The 23060-nt window shown below is 40.7% G+C and overlaps 1 protein-coding gene across 1 annotated transcript in view; it reads left to right on the forward strand.

Moving 5' to 3' along the window:
- LYPD6 (LY6/PLAUR domain containing 6) overlaps positions 1-21275 on the forward strand; it is a 121466-nt gene extending 100191 nt beyond the window's left edge. The window contains exons 3-5 of the mRNA XM_065927843.1: positions 2055-2153; positions 18698-18828; positions 20922-21275. Of these exons, the coding sequence (XP_065783915.1) occupies positions 2055-2153; positions 18698-18828; positions 20922-21089 (398 nt within the window). The 3' untranslated portion in view covers positions 21090-21275. The remainder of the gene's footprint in view (positions 1-2054; positions 2154-18697; positions 18829-20921) is intronic.
- The last annotated feature ends 1785 nt before the right edge of the window (positions 21276-23060 follow it).

Here is a 23060-nt window from a genome sequence, read left to right on the forward strand (position 1 = left end):
AATTCTGGCCTTAAGCTGCTGCCTCCTCCTTCATTTATTTTTGATAATATACTTAATTGGTTCCATGTGGGCAAAGCAATTTGCCCTGAGATGATTATTTCCGCCAGTGGGACATGCAGGCTCAGCCATCTGCGAGGAAGAACAGTTGGCTGCTGCAGATGAAGTGTTTGCGTGTTTGCAGCTTTCAAAGAGGCCAGGTTGTTTTACAAATTAGAACACACACACACACACACACACACACACACACACAAGTTCTGTCTATGAAAGGCAAAACTCTAAGCAACAAAGCAAGCAAATGATTAGAACTAAGCAGCATCAGGGAAAATGAAAATACATCAGGGTAAAGAACAGAGACAGGCTGGCCTGACATTCCTTGTGGATCCTCTTCCTTAAGTGCCAAAGAGACCCTCCAAGAGCCTGACTCTCATGGGTGCATCCCACCTGAACACAAGTGCAAGGTAAAGAATACAAGCACTGGAGGACAGCCCCTTCAGAAGGCAGGAAGAGGCAGCTCAGGGCTGTGGAATGGAGGGGATGGCTAGGAAGAGCTTCCTGGAATCATGAATCCCTGAGGCTGGAGCTAGGATTCACCGTGCATTCACCCCCCACCATGCCCTGAGCACGCTGCCCCTGACATTGGCTATCGGCTCCCAGGCCTCATTAGGAGGGTCACCTCTGCACAGGCAGTATGTATTTTAGCAACAAAGACTCTTCTCTTAGCTGAAACTGACTATCCCCCGGGATACTTAATTATGTCATGTCCAGTCCGATAAAAATTTTAAATTGAGCTAAAGAAATGCTGTTGATAAGAAATGATCAAACATCAATAAAGTTTTAATGATTGAGCCTAGTATTTATATTTGCCATGTTAATATGTCTACTTAAGTTGACATATAAAAGTCAATGATAGGAAATCTAGAGTGCCCTTTACTAATCGATATTTTTACTGAGATTATTATAGCTACATCAGTACTTATAAGAAATTAGATGTAGAGATTTCATGTGCACTCTACCCCATTTACCCCAATGGTAGCATTTTGAAAAGCTGTAGAATAATAGCACAACCAGGTTATTGATGCTAATACATTAATCCACCGGTTTTATTCAGACTTCCCCCATTTTACTCGTGTTCATTTGTGTATTTTTGCATGAGTGTTTTTGTGTATTTAGTTCTACATAATTTTATCACATGTAGGTTTGTGGATCCACCACCAAGTCTAGACACTAAACAATTTCCGTAGCACAAAGATTGCTTCTGTTGGCCTCATTCACACCATGTCCCTCTGACCGTCTCTCTCCTACCCCTCTCATCCCCAGCCTCCTAGCCACCACTAATCTTTTCTCCACTTCTAAACTTTTCTCATGTAAAAAATGTTACATAAATGGAATGTTACATAAATGGAATCATACAATATATAACTTTTGGGGATTGACTTCTTTCACTCAGGATAATTTCCTAGAAATTCACCCAGGTTGTTGACTATATTAATATTCATTATTATTGCTGACTAGTGTTCCATGGTATGGATGTACTGCAGTTTGTTTAACCTTCACCCATCGAAGGACATCTGGGTTGTTTCCAGTTTGACAGTGTTACAAATACAGTTGCTATGAACATTTGTGTACAGATTTTTGTGTGAATGTATGTTTTCATTTCTCAGAGATAGATGCCCAGGAGTGCAGTTGCTGAGTCATATGATGCATGTTTAGTTTTTTGAGAAACTGTCAGGCTATTTTGATAATCCTTTAAAAAAATAATTTAAAAAATTTCCTATGTGCATTTCTATATAACACCTAAAACTACAGGCTCCACACTGCTATACTGCTGTTTTTTATGTTTTGTCCAGCATTTTACAAATTCTCAAATATAGGGCTAGTTGCCAGTTAACACTTTCAGACTCTGAAAATAATCTGTGATCTAATAATCCTTTATTTTTATTTTTAATAAAAGAAAATAAGAAATACAAATAAAATTTAAAAAAAATCTCACTTCACCATGTAGGCTTTTATGCTCAATCTAAAAAATTAATCTTCTCTCTTGATTTTTTTTGTAGCCACACCATATCCTGGTGGATTTAAGTGCTTCACCTGTGAAAAGGCAGCAGACAATTATGAGTGCAACCGATGGGCTCCAGACATCTACTGCCCTCGAGGTAAACTCTCAGTAGACACATTGGACTGTCCAGAGCTGTCCACAAGTGGAATGTCTTGTTGACTGTGATGCATGTATGAGAGAGGCATGCTTGCAGTCTCAACTTCTCTTGTCTAAGGCTATTAGTAGATCTTTTATGCCACATCAGTAACTTATCACCAGACACTGTCAGAGCTATAAACTGATCTGTAGGTTTAGCCCCTTTCTTATGAAGCATCATTGGAGCTCCAAAAGAGGTAAGTGATACTTCTTACCCCCAGGCCTGACAAACGCTGGACAAGAAGAGAACAACCAGCCTGTAATCCACTCTTTGAAGCATTAGTCATTGCATAGGAACTTCCTTTAAGTAAAAATATGAATTGCTGTTCATATAAAGATCCCATTTATTACATATCTTGCCAGAGGCTTCTATCCTGAGACTGCATGAAAGCTAGAATTCTAAGTGTCATCATTGCACAAATAAAAACCCTGAGCTTTTTAAACTATTAAGTTCTCTTTGAAGGATGAGATGGATGCCCTATGGAGCATGAAATTTTGACTCAAAGGCCTGTTTCAAAATGAAGTAGATGCTTCATATTCAGGTCTCTTTTATCCTATTGAATCAAATAAGATGGTTATATTTTTACATAGAGTCACTGTTAACTGGCTCTTTTAGGTTTGAAGGAAAGTCAGTTCATTTGATGGGGAGATGATATGGATGGGGTATTTTATTGACAAATGTTTGAGCATATAGTAAGATGGACTTCACTGCTGATCTAATGCACTTGTTAAAATGACTGAATATACCAACACCAAACCTGCTATTTTTTCAATGTAATGCCAGAGCTCTTATACTCACCCCAGTGGAAAGCATGCTGTTTCCCCTGGAGGATGGGCATCAGGAGAGCATGGAGATTGCTGTGAAGGGCAGGTGTTATCTCCCTAAGCCATTGCTATTTATGTGATGCAGGAGTCTCTATCCAGACTGCCCAGCAGAAATACCTGTGGATCTTTTCAAAATCATCTGGACCTGTGTCCTGCCTGGACCAGTGGGTCTCAAACTTCATCATGACCATCATTCCCTGGAGCGCTTATTAAAATATAGATTTTGGCCCCCACCTCCCCCTCCCCCTCCTTCCTAGTTTCTGATTCAGTAGGTCTGAGATGGGGCCTGAGAGTTTGCATTTCTAAAGCAATCCACAGTGTTAACAAAGCTGTGTTCTAGAGGTCAGGCATTCAGAACCACAACTCTAGACCAACTGAGCCAACATCTCTGAGGTTAGGGCCATGCATCCATGTCTTTAAATATCCCAGGTGATTGTAATGAACAGTCAGGCACAAGAACTACTGGGAGCTCCTCTCCCCACTCTTAGAGAGCAAAATGTAGTATTGTCATTTCTAGATTCTTGTTTACTTTGATGTTCGCTGAATTTCATAAGACCACAGGGAAGAAGAAAATATGAAAATACTGAAGATCAGCTTAATCACAACCTAGCGATCTAGTCAGCCAAGTAATCAAAGAGAAGTTCTGTCTGCACTGCCTTCTGCAGTCAGGTATTCATTCCAGAATCAGCAGTATTTTCTAATATTATACTACAGAGTGAATTTGGGTGGGTTGCTGGTGGACCTGGTTAAAGTATGGCTTCTCAAACTTGGCGGCGTATTGAAATCACCGGGGAAAACACTGATGCCTAGACCCATTCCCAGAGATTCATATTTAGATGGTGTGGGTGCAGCCAGGCATATGAATTTTTGAAAGCTTTCCCAGTAGTTTGAATAGGCAGCAAAATTGGAGACTCGATGTATACAGTGACTCTGGACAAAAACAGGATGATTTGCTTGTATAGCCAATAACCTTTGGGCTGGTTCCTGCCGGGACAAAGCTGGCAAATGAACTTTTGGAACCATTGGTGCTGGTCAGAGATACTGTATAGGATACTGTATAGTTCTTCTCTCAGGATCACCCTGGCAGAGACGATGCAGAGGAAAAGGAGGGCTTGTGAATACGTGCTCTCTTGGGCTGAGGGTTGTATTTCACAGAGGCCCTGTCTGAGTCAGGAGGTGTACAAGTTTATTCCTGACACAAAGGGAAGACAGGGAGCTCTAGTACTCCTCTTGAATTCCTCTCCAGACACAAGAAAGTTCCATCCTCATGCTTTCTCTCAAGGTCAAAATCTATCCTTCTAAAGTACAGATTCCTGGATATAGCGCAAGTCTTTACACAGTTTCTCCTCCCTTTTTCATCCTGAAATTTATAGGATTAAATGGAAAGTGATGCCCTGAGGTTCATGACACAGAACCACTTATGCCAAACCCTTTGGGGGATTATATGGTGAAAGATAGGAATCAGGTTTCTTCTTTCAAGGAGCCGGCAGTTGAGCCAAAGAGATACAATCTGAACATATCAAATGTCAAAAATAGCAGGACAAAGGCTAATGCCAAAGGCAGCATGGCATTAAATGCTGTGGGGGTTGAAGAGGAAGAATTGCAGTTGGGGGGCTTAGGTGACCACTGACAGTGCTGTGGGCTGGGGAGATGGCAACAGCCCGACAGGTGAGCAAGGAGGGGGAGGAAGAGTGAAGGGGGCGTGTCTTCCAGGAAGTCACTCAGAGCAGAGGCATGGGGTGCACACATGTGGGCTCTGCGGGCCCTGAAAGACCTGAGCTGGATATAGCAGAATGTGCTGGGGAATGGTAGGAGCAGAACAGAGGAGCCATGCTGTTTTGTGGGGTCTTGAACATCAGGTAAGGAGTGAGGATTGGAGCTGTAACCTGAGAAAAGATGATTCCTTCTTGCGCAGTCATGATTCCCATGAGCCATCGACCTTTCTTCTGGGTTTTCTCCAGATTTTTCTAGGAATGAAAATAATGCCATCATTACTAGTGCATGATAAGTCACTTCACTCGTGTCTGACTCTTTGCAACCCTATAGACTGTAGCCCGCCAGACTCCTCTGTCCATGGGATTCTCCAGGCAAGAATACTGGAGTGGGTTGCCATGCCCCCCTCCAGGGGATCTTCCTGACCCAGGGATTGAACCCAAGTCTCTTACATCTCCTGCATTGGCAGGTGGGTCCTTTAACCACTAGAGCCACCAAAATGTAAAATGTGTCTACTGCAAACTACTCATTAAATCTACATTTTCCACCCATTTATTAGTGTGATTAAAATAGCTATAGGACTACCAACAGGCATGCTAAGGACAGCTCAGTTGTTTCTTCTGAGACATTCCTTGTTTTCTGTTAGCTTATTTTGTGATCTATTTAACTAGGTTTCAATGAACACCTGATATGAAAATAATTGGTTGAAAGTGAAAAAAACCCAGTTTGTGTAAATATTAAATTTTATCCCTATGGAATAAACTTGCATCCCAAATTGCTTAGGAGATTGATTGGATTTCAAGTTCTTCTCATTCTGACTTTTGAAATGTGTGTTATGTGTTATAAAAGTGCTTTCTCCTCCATTGCATTGTTAACTGCCTTTGGCGCTTATAGATTCATGGGACCATGTTCCTTCCCAAGGCATGAGAATTTAGGACAGCCTCCATCATGGACTGCCATTGTTCACCCCTCAGCTTGCTTTAGTCTCTGAGCACTTCCTTTGCAATAACCTTAATTTCATCAACTGCTCATTATGTAAATCTATGTAACTTTCTTATCTCTGTGAACCAGAATGGGAAAGGATCTGGAAATCATATTATATGAAGGACCAAAATTGAAGAAACTGGTGAAGGTGAACAAGAGTTGAGCATTCTGTGCTCAGATGCACCTGTGTTTGCCTGTGACTTTTCTCTGTGCTGAGAGATTAAAATCTCCTTGAGACAGGGACTGTCTTAAGTGTTTATTAAGAGTTTGTAGAATTAAATATCAAGTCAAAAACACTGCAGTTTTTTGAAAGGCTTATTCTGTAGGAGATACCTAAGCTGCTCAGGATTTTATGTTCCTTTTTAATTATAAAGTACAGGTGCCTCCCTTAAGGGCAAAATCTTCCTTGGAAATTTCTGCTGATATAAAGTCTGGCCAGAATTTTGAGATAGAGGGACGTATCCTTTTCATTCCATCTCCTCTGCTGCTTGCTGTCTTTCTGGGAAAGTAAAGAAAAATCTGAGCATGTCCCTTGGCAGCTCTTTCTGTATCTGTTATCTGGTATAAACAGGGAATACAAATGTGATCCCCAGCTCAACTGAAGACAAGCCCCACAGTTACAGATTTTCAGGAAAGACTGTCAAGCCCAGGCTAGACAGACAGTCTTTTTGTTTACTTTACTTAAGGGTGGATTGTTTGTTTGTTTGTTTGTTTTTCTCTTTCAGGCAGTCTTATTCATAGGACATAGCCCTTCAGGGTTCCTGCCCTTATACAGGAGTCTGTACCTCTACACCGCATGAGGACCCAAGGCCTTGCATCTTCTTATCTTTTATCTATTAGCCCTCCCGTCTCCCACCAGGGTGGAGAATTCAGTGCTTTCTTCAGTGTTGGCCCCTGGAGTTTCCCTAGCTTCCTGGAGAGTTCATTTGTGCATTTACAAAAGGTATTGGTTATCTGTTATCCAACACTTCTGGCTGCTATGTAATGAGGTAGTGTTCAGGTGATCTATCTTGTCATATTGCTAAATGAAAGTCTTAGATTTCATCCTTTAAAATTTTTTTTAAAAAACCTTTTTTTTAATTGGAGTATAATTACTATGTAATGTTGTGTTAGTGTCGTCTATACAATGAAGTATATTGGCTATATGTATACAGATAGGTTCCCTCTTGAGCCTCCCTCCTGTTTCCCCATCCCACCCCTCTAGGTCATTGCAGAACATCAAGCTGAGCTCCCTGTGCTATGAAATAGCTTCCCACTAGCTATCTATTTTACACATGATGGTGTATTTATGTCAGACCTAATCTCCCAATTCACCTCACCCTCCCCTTGCCCCTTTGTGTCCACACATCTGTTTTCTATGTCTGTATTTCGATTCTTGTTTTAAAAGCAAACTTTTAAAAATTAAAGTTTACCATACATTCTGGAAAGTGCATAGATCATAAGTGCACAGTTTGTTGAATTTTCACAGCATGAATGTGCAATGTATCTGCTGTTCTTGTTAAGTCACAGAAGTCATAGTGGCCCAGAAGGCCACCTAGGTCCCCCAGTCATTACTGTCCACCTCCCACAGGTAATACGGTTGTGATTGTTGTGCGGTTTTATATAAATGGAACCATACAGAATGTCCTCCTTTCTTTCCCACCTTATATATGTGAAATTCATCTGTATTTTTGTGAGCAGCAGTCATTCTTTCTCACAGAAGCACAGGAGATCATTATATGAATATACTAAAATCCATCCATACCACTGTTGATGGGCATCTGGATTGCTTCCGTGCACAGCATTTTGGCATGTGTCTTTTGGTGCGCCTGTAGATGCATTTCCACCAGGTCTATCCCAGGAGAAGGGGTTGCTGGGCATGCGGTAATCATGCTTTGGCTTTACTGGATTTTACCCTATAGTTTCCAGAGTCACTGGACCAATTTCAGACTCTCCAGCAATGTGTGAGAGTGCCAATTGCTGCACAACCTTGCCAACACTTAGTATGGACAGAAACAATAGAAGCTAGAAGTGGATGGAATGACGTTTCCTAAAGCACTGGAAGTACGTAACTGCCAACCTATAATTCTATACCAAGACTGTCAGTCTCCCTCCTCCCTTGTCTCCTGGCTGCCCTGCTCCTTCTGCATTCCTGTTGGTGCCTCCCAATTAAGACAAAGGCTCTGCTTAGCTTCTCCATCTCCCAGCAGGGCTTTCTGCCTGGCTTCTCAGCCTCTTCACCTGTGTATTAGCAAGTGCCTCGAGGGCAGAATCGGTATAGAGTGTCAGGTTAAGCTTAATGCATTGTTGATTTGACTGGTATCTTGCTCATCAAATCCTCTCTGCCTTGGTAGCTCACCTATGCTTTCACAAGATTTCGGTTGTTGTTTTAATAGTATCCAACTATTTTAGTTTTATGCTACCATTTCTTGGTTCATCTCAGGTGGCATTGGAATTCTCAAAATCACTCTTCAGTTAGAATTCTCCAGCAAGTTTTTCACCAAAAGTTCTGCTATCAGCCTAAGCAAGTTTTTTCTTTTCTTTCTTTTTTTTTTGTACCCTTAGAGCATCTGAGGTCAAACTGAAAATCAGATTGATTATATTCTTTGCAGCCAAAGATGGATAAGCTCTACATAGTCAGCAAAAACAAGGCTGGGAGCTGACTATGGCTCAGATCATGAACTCCTTATTGCCAAATTCAGACTTAAATTGAAGAAAGTAGGGAAAACCACTAGACCATTCAGGTCTATATATCAAATCCCTATGATTATACAATGGAAGTGACAAATAGATTCAAGGGATTAGATCTGATAGACAGGGTCACTAAAGCATTCTGGACGGAGGTTTGTGACAATGTGCAGGAGGCAGTGATCAAGACCATCCCCAAGAAAAAGAAATGCAAAAAGGCAAAATGCTTGTCTGAGGAGGCCTTTCAAACAGCTATGAAAAGAAGAGTAATGAAAGACAAAGGAGAAAAGGAAAGATATACCCATTTGAATGCAGAGTTCCAAAGAATAGCAAGGAGAGATAAGAAAGCCTTCCTCAGAGATCAATGCAAAGAAATAGAGGAAAACAATAGAATGGGAAAGACTAGAGATCTCTTAAAGAAAATTAGAGACACCAAGGGAACATTTCATGCAAAGATGGGCACAATAAAGGACAGGACCTAACAGAAGCAGAAAATATTAAGAAGAGGTGGCAAAAATACACAGAAGAACTATGCAAAAAAGATCTTCATGACCCAGATAATCACGATGGTGTGATCACTCACCTAGAGCCAGACATCCTGGAATGTGAAGTCAAGTGGGCCTTAGAAAGCATCACTATGAACAAAGCTAGTGGAGGTGATGAAATTCCAGTTGAGCTATTTCAAATCCTGAAAGATGATGCTGTGAAAGTGCTTCACTCAGTATGCCAGCAAATTTGAAAAATTCAGCAGTGGCCGCAGGACTGGAAAAGGTCAGTTTTCATTCCAGTCCCAAAGAAAGGAAATGCCAAAGAATGCTCAAACTACTGCACAGTTGCACTCATCTCACACGCTAGCAAAGTAATGCTCAAAATTCTCCAAGCCAGGCTTCAACAGTACATGAACTGTGAACAGTGAAATTCCAGATGTTCAAGCTGGATTTATAAAAGGCAGAGGAACCAGAGATCAAATTGCCAACATCTGCTGAATCACCAAAAATGCAAGAGTTCCAGAAAAACATCTACTTTTGCTTCATTGACTATACCAAAGCATTTGACTATGTGGATCACAACAAACCGTGGAAAATTCTTCAAGAGATGGGAATACCAGGTCACTTGACCTGCCTCCTGAGAAATCTGTATGCAGGTCAAGAAGCAACAGTTATTACTGGACATGGAACAATGGACTGATTCCAAATTGGGAAAGGAGTACGTCAAGGCTGTATACTGTCACCCTCCTTATTTAACTTATATGCAGAGTACATCATGAGAAACACTGGGCTGGATGAAGCACAAGCTAGAATCAAGATTGCCAGGAGATATATCAATAGCCTCAGATATGCAGATGACACCACCCTTCTGTCAGAAAGCAAAGAAGAACTAAAGAGTCTCTTGATGAAAGTGAAAGAGGAGAGTGAAAAAGTTGGCTTATAACTCAACATTCGGAAAACTAAGATTGTGGCATCCGGTCCCATCACTTCATGGCAAATAGATGGGGAAACAATCAAAACAGTGAGAGACTTTATTTTGGGGGGGCTCCAAAATCTCTGTAGATGGTGACTGCATCCATGAAATTAAAAGACGCTTGCTCCTTGGAAGAAAAGCTATGACCAACCTAGACAGCATATTAAAAAGCAGAGACATTACTTTACCAACAAAGGTCTGTCTAGTCAAGGCTATGGTTTTTCCAGTAGTCATATATGGATGTGAGATTTGGAGTATAAAGAAAGCTGAGCGCCAAAGAGTTGATGCTTTTGAACTGTGGTATTGGAGAAGACTCTTGAGAGTCCCTTGGACTGCAAGGAGATCAAACCAGTCAATTCTAAAGGAAATAGCCCTGAAGATTCATTGGAAGGACTGATGCTGAAGCTGAAACTCCAACACTTTGGCCACCTGATGCGAAGAATTGATTCATTAGAAAAGACCCTGATGCTTGGAAAGATTGAAGACAGGAGGAGAAGGGGACAACAGAAGGTGAGATGGCTGGATGGTATCATGAACTCTATGGACATGGATTTGAGTAAGCTCTGGGAGTTGGTGATGGACAGGGAAACCTGGTGTGCTCTGGTCCTGGGGGTCGCAAAGAGTTGGACATGACTGAGCTACTGAACTGAACTGAACTGAGAGCATCTGACCTACTCCAACTCAGTGTTTTTGTCGAAATATTTTCTGTTAACAGAATTGTCTCAGATAGGAAGCATCTATTTGATGCTTTTACGTTTCGTTTTGATTTTAACTACTGTCCACCCTAAAGTTCTATTTATCCTCACTCGCTTTGCATCCTTTTCAGTCACCTTCTTAGACTTTGTCTGGAGATAAACACATCGCTTTCTGAATTTCAGGGATTTGCTTTAAAGCCGAGATTCCTGACGTGTGTCACTTGTCCTTAAGAAGTGTGGATGGTGTTTTTAAAAAAGAGAGAAGTAACTAGTAGTTTCTTCAGGAGATGCTGACTGCAGGGTAAAGGAGAGCAGTTAAGACTCAATCTGGTTGATAAGTATTTACTTTTCCTTTCTGCCTTGAGACATTTCTTACTTGGGAAAAGAAAACAGTATTTTTTACAGGCCTATGGATAGCAGTTGATAGGACTAGGAAAGCCACGAGATTAATCAGATGCCTGGATGCCAGAGAAGAACATGTGAACATTCCTAATTAGGGTACACCTTAAATAATTCAGCTTATCTGCAACTCATTTGTAGTTCATCTTTCTCCAAAGTCTATTTTCCTTCATCGTGGATTCTTTTTTTCTTTCACTTTCATTTAACTGAACTTAAAATTGAGATATCCATACAGAAGAGTGAACAGCATGATGAATTTTTACAAACTGATCTTACCATGTACGTGGCACCCAGGATAAGAAATTGACCATATTCCACACCCCAGTATGTTCTAGCATGTCTGTTTTCAGTCACTGTCCCTACCACCAAGGGCCCTATTATGGGCTGAATTGTGCCATCCACCAAATTCTTTCCAGTACCCCCAAATGTAACTGTATTTGAAGATGTCATTGGGGTAGGTTCTAACCCAATATGACTGGTGTCCTTACAAGAAGAGATTAGGGCACAGACTTGCAAAGGGAAGACCATGTAAAGATATAGAGAGAAGGTGATCATCTATAAGAAAGGTAAAGAGGCCTCAGAAGAAATTAACCTTGCAAACATCTTGATGTTGGACTTCTAGCCTCTAGACCTGTGAGAAAATAAATTTCTGTGGTTTAAGATCCCCAGTCTGTGCTACTTTACTACGGCAGCCCTAGAAAACTAAGGCAATTATCCTCCTGATTTCCAATAGCAAAAATTAGTTTTGTTTCTTATCAGGTCTTTTAATAGGAGTGGAATCATACAGTATATACCATCTTGTATCTGAGTTCTTTCACTCAATATTATGGGAGATTCATCCATTTTGTTAGGTCTGCTTCTAGGCAATTCATTCTCATTGCTGTGTGAGTATATGCCATAGTTTATTTATTCATTCTACCATTGGGCATTTTTGGAGTTTCCAGTTGTTTTGTATAAATAATTTTTCTATGAACATTCTAGTACTTATCTTTTTTGTTGGATGTATATCTAAGGGTGGAATTACTGATTCCTAAGATATGCTTAAGTTGAGATTTAGTAAATCCTGGCAAGCGATTTCCCAAAGCAGTTATACTATGTGAAGGTTGTGCTTCTGATTGAAATATAGTATTATTTCACTTTCAAATTTGAAGAGATCACTCAAACTACAGAAATGGAAGAGATGTTATAGATATCATAGAACTAAATTAAACAGTTGATTTGGTGCAACCTTGAGTTGAAGAGACCAGATATATATATATATTCTTTCCACCCATCCATCTATATTCTTAATACATTAAGCACTTGTTATATGATGCAAGGTCCTGTGCTGTATATTGGAGTGGGGGTGGGGATGCCGACATGCTCAAGAATGAACCTTAGTCTCAAGAAGATTATAATCTCAAATAGTTTATTTTAACTGAGAATGGTTTTGCCCCTCAAAGGACATTTACTAATGTATGGAAACATTTTTGGTCATCACAGTTGGGGGTGCTACTGGCATCTCGTAAGAAGAGGCCACAGATGCTGATAAATATACTACATTGTACAAGTCTGTCTCCCAACTCAGAACTAGCTAACTCAAAATGTCGGAAATGCTGAGGGTTTTTGGAAAGACAGAGCAGATGTACTTTTCTATTCCTCCTGCTAAGTACAACTAAATTCTTGAACATTATATATATTGGTGAAAAGAAAGACTCTGAAAGAGAGAAAAGGGCAGACTAGCTAAGGTCCTCATGACCCAAGGAGGTGAGTTCTCTGGGGTTTGTTTATGTCCTATACATTCCAGACTTGGAGATGACAAAGCTGGAAACCTGGAAATACCCCAGGAACCGAAATAATAAACTCCAACACAAGTTATCTCTCTGTAGCCAAAGGACCAAGAAGGAGGCAGCCTAGAAAGACAGAAATCTAGACAATAACCACTCCAGCCAAATACCACAGAAAGCAATTGTAGGTTACCACCACCCCCATGCTAACAAAGGCTTAGACTTCCACCCTGAACAAGCTGTAATGAGACATACTAACCTCTCCTGAGATGCTGAGATTCCCCCTGGGTGGTAATGAGGCCGTCCCTATGGTGTCAGTACAGACCATGTCTGGGACCTGAACTTCTACCTTTATCCAACAGTAATGACGTTGTTCTTCCCCCCAGTTCCTGTTGGGACTGTGTCAGAGGAGGCCAAGTGGAGAGGCAGGACTCCACTAGGGAGTGTGTGGTAATAAGGCCACAGACTCCCGTTAGTAGAGTGGTGTCAGTTGAGGTCATGTGGGACTCATTAACAAGGCACTCCTACCACTCTTAGCCAAGAAGGTATCATAGGAGACCTCGTGGGGAGCTGTAAATCCCACCCGGAAGTAATGAGGAGAGCACTCTCAGTTGCAAAAGGGGACAGTAGGGAACCTGGACTTGACTGCTACCCAGCAGTTATGAGGCTGCAGACCCCATCCCCCTGCTGGAACTGAGTCAGAGGAAGTTAGCTAAAACAGAAGGTTTAAATAAGATCTGAAATGTTATAACATAATACCAAGATGTCCAGATTTCAATAAAAAATCACTTGTCATACCAGGAAGATCTCAAACAGAATGAAAAATGACAATTAATAGATACTAGCATCAAGTCCCATCACTTCATGGCAAATAGATGGGGAAACAATCAAAAGAGTGAGAGACTTTTTTTTTTGTGCTCCAAAATCTCTGCAGATAGCAACTGCATACATGAAATCAAAAGATGCTTGCTCCTTGGAAGAAAAGCTATGACCAACTTAGACAGCATATTCAAAAGCAGAGACATTACTTTACCAACAAAGGTCTGTCTAGTCAAAGCTATGGTTTTTCCAGTAGTCATGTATGGATGTGAGAGGTGGACTATAAAGAAAGCTGAGTGCTAAAGAATTGATGCTTTTGAATTGTGGTGTTGGAGAAAACTCCTGAGAGTCCCTTGGACTGCAAGGAGATCCAACCAGTTCATCCTAAAAGAAATCAGTCCTGAATATTCATTGGAAGGACTGATGCTGAAGCTGAAACTCCAACACTTTGGCCACCTAATGTGAAAAACTGACTTATTGGAAAAGACCCTGATGCTGGGAAAGATTGAAGGCTGGAGGAAAAGGGAACAACAGAGGATGAGATGGTTGGATGGCATCACCAACGTGATGGACATGAATTTGAGTAGGCTCCCGGAATTGGTGATGGACAGGGAAGTCTGGTGTGCTGCAGTCCATGGGGTCACAAAGAGTCAGACACGACTGAGTGACTGAACTGAACTAAGCAATGAGATAACTACAAAGATGTTTGAATTAGCTAATAAAGATTTAAAGTAACCATAGCAAAAATGTGTCAGTGAACAAATACAAACACACTTGAAACAAATGAGAAATAAAATATCAGCCAAAAAAAAATAGAAAATATAAAGAAGAACCAAATGGAAATTTCAAAACTGTTAATACTGTAGCTGAAATTAAAACACAGTGGATGAGCTCATCAGTAGAATGGAAGAGATAGAGGAAAGAATCAGTGAACTAGAAGGTAGAAGAATAGAAATTACCAGATTTTGAACAACAAAGAGAAAAAAAAAAATCCCTCCCAAAACAGAGCCTCAGGGATCTGCAGGAGTATAACAGAAGATTTAACACTGTGTCATTGGAGTCTCAGAAAGGTAGGAAAAGGGAAGAGCTGAAAAAAGTACTCAAAGAAATTATGGATGAAACTTTCCAAATTTGGTTAAAGATGAAATCCTGCAGATTTGAGAAGTTGAGTGAATCCCGAAGAGGATAAAACTAAAGAAATCTACACAAAGACACAACAGTCAAACTTCTGGAACTAAAAACAAAGAAAACTACTGAAAGATGAAGAGAAAAAGAACACTGTGTAGGAGAAAAATTATTTGACAGAAGTTCTCATCAGAAACCACTGAGGATGGAAGAAAATGGCACAACAGTTTTCAGGCATTAGAAAAAAAATAATGCAAAATCCCATATCCAGAGAAAATTTTGTTTGGGAAAAGAAAGGGGAAATAAGACATTCTCAGATGAGAGAAAACAAAGAGACCTTTTCACCAGCAGACCTACTCTAAAGGAATGGCCAAAGTAAGTTCTCTATACAGAAAGAAATGATGAAAGAAGGAAAGTTGGAATATCAGGAAGGAAGAAAAAACATGGTAAGTGAAAATATGTCTTTGATAGTATGATATGACCATACTTCTACTCTTGAGTTTTCTAAATTATGTTTGATGGTTGAAGCAAAATTTGTAGTGCTGTCTAATGTGGTTCTAAATGTATGTAAGGGATTATTGAAGACAATTATATTACAAACAAGAGAGGGTAGTAAGACATGAACAGAGGGAAGATTGCTATGCTTCACTTGAACTGATAAAATGATACCAGCAGACTGTGATAAGTTATGCATGTAACAATACCTGAGCAACCACTTAAAAATAAAAAAGCTATAAAAAGAGATACATCCAAACACACTGTAGAAAAATAAAAATGGAATTCTAGAAAATGTTCACAGGAATGAAGGAAAAAGAAAATAGACAAAACAAACAAGCAAACACAAAGCAGAACAACCAGAAAATAAAAATTAAAATGGCAGAATTAAGTGCTACCATATAAATAATTACATTAAATGTAAAATTAAAGAAATGGATTGGCAGAGTGTACTAAAATACATAACCCAACTTTATGCTACTGTAAGAAACTGTGTATGTGTGAATTTCATAAAAATTATATTTTGTTTTTCAATAGTTGATCAAGCTCTCTTACCCAGTTCTGATTTTATGTGAGTATCATAGTAAAAGACTTTTGTTTCACCACCTCTGGGAATTCCATGCAATTGTGGAATATGAGATTTTAGAGGCTGAAACTAACCTGGTAGAAATTCAAATCCATCTTTTATCTTTTAGATAAAAGTCTTTGAAATCCTTTTAGAAGAAGTTATCTGCAGGCTTGATTCTCATATAACCTCATTACTAACCCAAGGATTATTCAAAATGCATAGAGAGCAGGGCTCCGGGGCTGAATTTTTATCAATCCTACCGTCCAGTGATAAGTCACACGTGGTCCACCTAGTTCTGCTTGGGAAATTCTGCCTGCTTGCCCAGCCCGCCCTCCTTGGAGACCGCAATGTAAATGCAAGGCTTTCATAAGTTATCCACTAAAGAAAGTTGTTCAACTTTGAGCATTTCCAATACTTATTTAACTCCCGAATCCTTTTCCACATTAAGGCATTTCACAGTTCACCTTGGATTTTGTGTTTTAAGAATGGATATTTCCAAGGGATTCACACTTCAGATCTGAGGTCTCTATGGCTGCAAGTAATGGGGTGTTCTCAATGTATCTTTGTTTTATAGATTGGACTTGGTGACATGTAAGAAAAAACTTTAACCAGTATCATCATTGATCACCATTTTCCCCACAGAATGGCAAGAATTGGCTTATTACATATTGGGCTTTTGCATATTGTCCTGAAAAAACAAACAAACAGGTTCATCAATTGTCTCTACTTTCATTTAATTATTCAAGTTAATAAATTAAAAGAGAGCTTGTTATAGATATAAAAATATGAACAAAAAGCAGTCATATGAAGTTTACCCATTGTTATTTTAAGGCTTCCTTAAAGCAAGGTAATTCGATACTTGAGAGACAAAACCTAATTTCCCAAACTGAAACCATGTAATGATTTACTTATTCCATAAATGTATGATCTTATCTGCTCAGATTTACATTTGGAGCAATAAAACCTCTGGCAGCTGCTCCTGGTTGTCTGTGGGAAGAAGTGACAGACGATAAGAGCATTCCTGTTTTTATTGCTTTCTTGAATGTCTAAAAGTTGGGGTTGGGGCTGAGAAAGGCATCTATTGACATGGCCATAAACATCTAAGTCTGGTACTAAAGTAAGCCAGTCCTCTTTGGAAGATGCGGTAAACCTCTTAGGGCACTGACTTCCATTTGTTAAACACTGCTAAAGGTTTAAAAAATAAGTAAAACATCATGACACCTCCTCTTCATCAGAAAAGCAACCATTCCAATTTTAAAATATTTTAGAGCTTTGGGAGAACCATTGCCAGGTGCAAAACTTGCAGGTTTTCTTGTGAGCTCATTGGGTGACCTTACTTTTACCTACTCCAAAGAGCCCCCAAATCCTGAGCTTCCCTGACCTGGGACTAGGAACTTCCCTGACCTGGTCCCAAATGATGAAATCCTGGCAGTGTGAGAACAGCCCTTGGGAGAGGGCATTGACACAGACTCAATACAGGTACCCACACTGACGTTGGACACGTTTTTACCCTTAGCAAGGCTCAATCAGGCCACTCAGATTCTGTTGGGTGAGGGTTTCTGCGAAGAATATTAAACCCCTGATTTTCATGACCCCCAGAATATGTCAGTGTGGTATTAGCTCATTCTCTGGACCTAAAATTCCTGAGCTTTCTTCTTTTGACTTTAGTACTTTGGTGAGGGGAATTTTTATTGCCTAGTAAATAATATCACAGAAGGTCATAATTCTATTTTAGCCACTAAATATCCAAAATGTATAAAGCATGCAAAGTTGGATCCAAGATGTGGATGAAAAATAGCTTGGTGGCATTTCTTAAGAGTTTTTTTTTTTTTTTTTCAATCTGACAGTGAAGCAGGAACATTCTCCTAAATCCCAGGTTTAGAAAGCTGAACACCACCTAGAGGCCTTAAAGAATTACATGACAAAGTCATTTTTCTTTATTCTTTAAATTGCAAGTTAAAAAATTCTCCATGGAATTTTGGAGGAAATCTCATGTATTCAGACTCCTAAGCTCTTGCCTGGAAAATCTCATGGACGGAGGAGCCTGTTAGGCTGCAGTCCATGGGGTCGCGAAGAGTCAGACACAACTGAGCGACTTCACTTTCACTTTTCACTTTCCTGCATTGGAGAAGGAAATGGCAACCCACTCCAGTGTTCTTGCCTGGAGAACCCCAGGGACGGGGGAGCCTGGTGGGCTGCCATCTGTGGGGTTGCACAGAGTTGGACACGACTGAAGCGACTTAGCAGCAGCAGCAGCAACAAGCTTAGAGGGACTCTGGAAACTCACTTCATGGTGTCCATTTGCCTTTTTGGAAAGAAACTGAAATCACCCTGGGGAGAGATGACTCTTATTGCTGGATTAGTTTTCTCCTGTCATGAATTGTTGGATTCAACTATGCTCATAGGCTAGAAGTTCTTTCTTTTGGATGAAGTCATTTTCTCCAGATACAATGAATCTGTTTTTAATCATTCTGTCTTACTTGGGAATAGCTGTTTCCCAATCTTATACACATGCTTGGATGCACACACACACACCAGTCTCTGCTATAGTCTTTTCTTTCCTTGAAGATCTTCATTACCTGTCTCACTTTTTTTCTTTTAACCTCGTGTTCTTTGGACTTTTTACCCCTTCATCTTCCTGAAAATTGTATGATTTCCACATCCTAAATCATTCCTCCAAACCTCTCATGCCCTAAAAATAAAAATCAGTACCGTGGCAAAATTTGTCAGTGGCGAAATTTGTTGGAAGACAAAGAGTGATACCGCTAGGTCTTGGTTTATGGGGATTTTTTGGGCAGAGAGCAGTGTTAGGTTTCCTTCTATCACAGCGAAGTGAATCTCTCCAAGGAGATCTTGGGACTGGATATGAACTTAACACAGTGTATGTTCAGGGTGCCATTAGATCTTAGTGTCAACACTCCTGTTGTCTCGTTTTCATCCAGGTTGGGCTGTTTCCCATCTCAATTAAACCATGTTTTCGTATTGACAGAGACTAGATACTGCTACACTCAGCACACCATGGAAGTCACAGGAAACAGCATCTCTGTCACCAAGCGCTGTGTTCCGCTGGAAGACTGCTTGTCCACTGGCTGCAGAGACTCCGAGCATGAAGGCCACAAGGTCTGGCAACAAAGCAAATGATGGGACACCATAGGCTTCCTCCTCTCCAGATGCCCACTAGGGCTCATGAGCTCCATGAGCCTACTCCCCCATGTAGGCTGACTTTTGACTGTCTTCATACCATTATGAAAAGATGCCTCCTTTCATGTTGGTGCTAAAAGAATAAAAAATTACATCAGGGTGTAGGACAACCAGTATAAATTTTGTAAACCAATATAAATTATGTAAACACAACACCAGGAAAGTATTGAAAATTATTGTTAAGTTCATTCAACTGAGGATGGACAAGACAATTTAGCATTGATAACTTTCTGTAAAGTGGAGCTCATATCTTTATCGGGACGCTGATGTGGAAGTTATCTGCTGGCTCCTGGGTCACAAAGTGTCGGAAATGACTGAGTGACTAACACTAACACGTTGGCTTCTGAGTCATTTGAGCAGGTGACAGGAGACCCTGCTGCTTCCTGTGGGTTTACTTTCCTTAAACTCCATCTGGTCCCTGGACAGAAGCATGCAGTGTAGAACAGACTTCAAAGCCAGCCTTGAAGGAAAATGTCAAGACTCAGAGAAGGGCAGCCAGACTCATGATTGGAGTGGGGAACACCCCTGACTCTCCCGCCATTCATTCCAAGCTGGCTGTACATGTCTTGTAGGTCAGTCCTTGACCTTGGAGGCTGCCCTCTTCTCCCCATTGGGCTACCTTCCTGGTGGCTGGAGGCAGCCCCCACTCTCACTGTTAGTGGGGGCTTCTTTCTCCTAAGACAACACTCAGTTTTCAAGTGACTTGTGAAATACGCTAGGAATTCATTTTTTTGTTGTTTATTGAGAAATTATGGTCATAAAAAATAATTGAAATATGAAACATAAACCCAAGAGTTTTACTTGACCAGACCCCCCTACCCCACTCCAAACTAAGCTTGGCTTTCACACATTATAGTGACACTTTACCAAGAAGGAAGCTGTAGGTCAGAGAAGTGATTCATGTGCTCAGATGAACTAGTGACAGACAGAATCCAAACTCACTTCTGACCTTTGGTTTCTCTCTTCAACATCATGTCTTCCTAGTCCATGTCACCTGTGACCAAACTCAGATCTCTGCAAGATAACAACTATGTAAGATATTAGGCATCAAAGAGTTTTTCAAACATTACTGTGCGTATGAATCACTTGGGGATCTTGTTCAAATGTAGATTCTAAATTGCTAAATTTGGGGTGAAGTTTGAGATTTTGCATTTCTAGTAACTTCCCAGTTGAAGCTGAGGCTACTGTACTTTGGGAGCCATGGCTTAAAATAATTTCTGTCAATAATCTTTTTTTTTTCTTATGCTGCATGAGGAAAGCTGTATAAAGCAGGAGTAACTGCATAAATGAAAGCTCTTCAAATTTTAACTCACCCATGGGGGTGGAGATAATTATGCAGAAAGTTCTAATGAAAGTATTAAATAAGTTTAAATTAACTAGGTTGTAGGCATTTCACTTTCACTGTGAAAAGGTGGCAAATTAATTACTGTCTTAACAGCTTCCTCAAGTAGTCAGAGAGCCTCTCTGACAAAGGTAAGTTTTATAATTCCCATTTCACAGATGGAATAACCGAGACCTTGGAAGGCTGTAAAATGGTATAATAGCCACATGTTGTTGTGCTCAGTTGTGTCCGACTCTTTGCGATCCCGTGGACTGTAGCCTGCCAGGCTCCTCAGTCCATGGAATTCTCCAGGCTAGAATACTGGAGTGGGTTGCCGTTCCCTTTTCCAGGGGATCTTCCCCACCAGGATTGAAACCGGGTTTCCTACATTGCACACAGATTCTTTTACCATCTGAGCCACCAGGGAAATCCATAAGGACCGCGTGGTAGGATGTGAAAAACAGAATGAATACCCCTAGAAGTTTAGTCTGGGCAGGAGGTTTTATTTTGATCACAACGCTTCCAGGTAAAATTTCATCCCACCCACTTAAACGCAGAGTCGGTGTTTCCTTTGCAGAACAGGTAATTTTCATTTGAGTCTTGCAGTGAGGGAGCCAATTCCTTCAGAACTCTCTGCCCCCTTCATCTGCCAGCTCCTCATCACCCTTCTTTTTCTTTTCCTTTCTTTCAGGTCTGCACTTCCTGTTGTGAAGGAAATATCTGTAACTTGCCGCTCCCCCGAAATGAAACTGATGCCACATTTGCCACAACATCACCCATAAATCAGACGAATGGGCACCCACACTGCATGTCCGTGATAGTGTCCTGCTTGTGGGTGTGGTTGGGACTCACATTATAGCAGCTCAAAGGCACCCTGTAGTGGCAACCCCTGGGGACCTTGAGGGTCCATAGTCATGCATGAGGCCTTGGCCTGACAATAGTCACGTATGTGAAAACACAGCACTCCGGGTGTCTTCACAACCAAGCACTTCTACTTACCACGAGGAACAAGCATTGCTTCAGTGTAGTCATTTCAGGACCTCATCAAAGCAGCCTGCCCCCAAACAACCCCTGAATTCTATGCCGCAAGCATTTGTTTTCCCTCTAAAAAATAGTTTTCATTTACTGAGATCTGGGGCTCTTAATTTGGAATCCATGCACGAACCACAGAAGTCCTGGGACCCTCTGAGATGTATGTGTGTGCTCAGTCCTCCAACGTGTCTGACTCTTTGTGACTCCATGGACTGTAACCCACCAGGCTCTTCTGTCCTTGGAATTTCCTAGGCAAGAATACTGGAGTGGGGTGCCATTTCCTACTCCAGGGGATCTTTGGAACCCAGGGATTGAACCTGAGTCTCTCGTCTCCTTCATTGGCAGGTGGATTGTTTACCATTAGCACCACCTGGGAAGCCCCAATATGTTATATGGACACATGTAGATCTATGTTCTTCAGGAGAAAGGTCAATGACCACTGATTTAGGTGGTCCAACCATGAATTCACTTATAGCTTTAGAGTTTTAAAACTTTGATTCCCAAATGAATGGTCAATTTCCTTGACAATTCTGATCTAAGTCCCTAGAAAAATAGTAAGCAGTTTGTCCAATTGTCCCAATATTCTTCTCCCAGTGATAGGAATCATACTGCCTTTTTTCTGCATGGGATAAAAAAAGGCGATCGTAAGGTTTTTGTATGGGAGGAGAGGAGGCTGGAAAAGGATTTTTCCCAACTTAATTAGCGTTCATAATGTGGCTGTTTATCTCTTCATATAATTGGTGAGATTAGCCTTGACTGGCATCTAATTTTGCTCCATGAAATTCTGGATTCTACTTGGACTAATAGGTATCCAAAGTAGCTGACAGCAAGATGGGCTTATTTCCTCCAAGCATGAGGTTCTATTCAGGCATGGCTAATCAAGATAGAGAAAGGATTTCAGAATGAAAGGAAGATGTGTGGAACTGATTCGTTTGTGAGTGCCCAGTCACTGTCTCTGCCAAACCTTTCATCTGCAATTTACACTGCCCAAGAGCCTTCTTTGTTCTTTCTCTTCCAAATCCCCCGTGACTTCAGGGAGAAGGTTCTGCATTATGTTGTCTCTAGATTGATAGGGAAAGAAGTAATAATATCCCAGGATGAGAAGCAGGTGGGCCAGTAGGGTCATGATGAGAATAGTACAAAAACCCAGAGAGAAGTTTTTCTTTCTTTGAGATGATTGCTTTTGAAGCAAATGGTAAAACTTTCACCATCCTTCCTATACTTTTGGCACCTCAAGTTACATTTTTTTCTTCTTCCTTATAAATCACTTATATAATATTTATTTTTGTATGGCATTACTAGAAATTAAGATATATCATAAAAGATTCTTTATTCTGAACAAAACGATCAAATCAGAATGCCTATTTTTCAACGGTGGTAGAGCTTGTAATATATGTTTGTTGAAAGTTATCTATAATACTTGCACCAGTGTTGAAAAAACTTATGAAAAAGAGTAATGTGTTGGCCTCAAGGCTTTTGCTCTTGGTTTCCTCAGTGGTGCTGTCCGAAAAGTATTCAGGTGGTGACCACCACTGGTACGAGTTTTTCAGTAGGGTTAGGGCATATCTTTGCATGGACTTTGGTGGAGTCATTACTGATTAGGAGGACAGTTGTTGGGGGCCATCTGCCCTGCACAGGAAGAGATCTTGGACTCATGAAATGAGACCCCCCCCCCCCGAAGGGACCAAATGGGACCTGACATTAGAAACTCTGATACAAAATCATTTTAATTGCATCAAATGGCCTTAATTCCAAGTTTGGTAGGCTTATCAATATGTTGCTTACAGTTGGGGTAGGG

This window comes from Muntiacus reevesi, chromosome 3 (assembly GCF_963930625.1).
Source record: "Muntiacus reevesi chromosome 3, mMunRee1.1, whole genome shotgun sequence".
In the NCBI taxonomy this organism is placed as follows: Eukaryota; Metazoa; Chordata; class Mammalia; order Artiodactyla; family Cervidae; genus Muntiacus; species Muntiacus reevesi.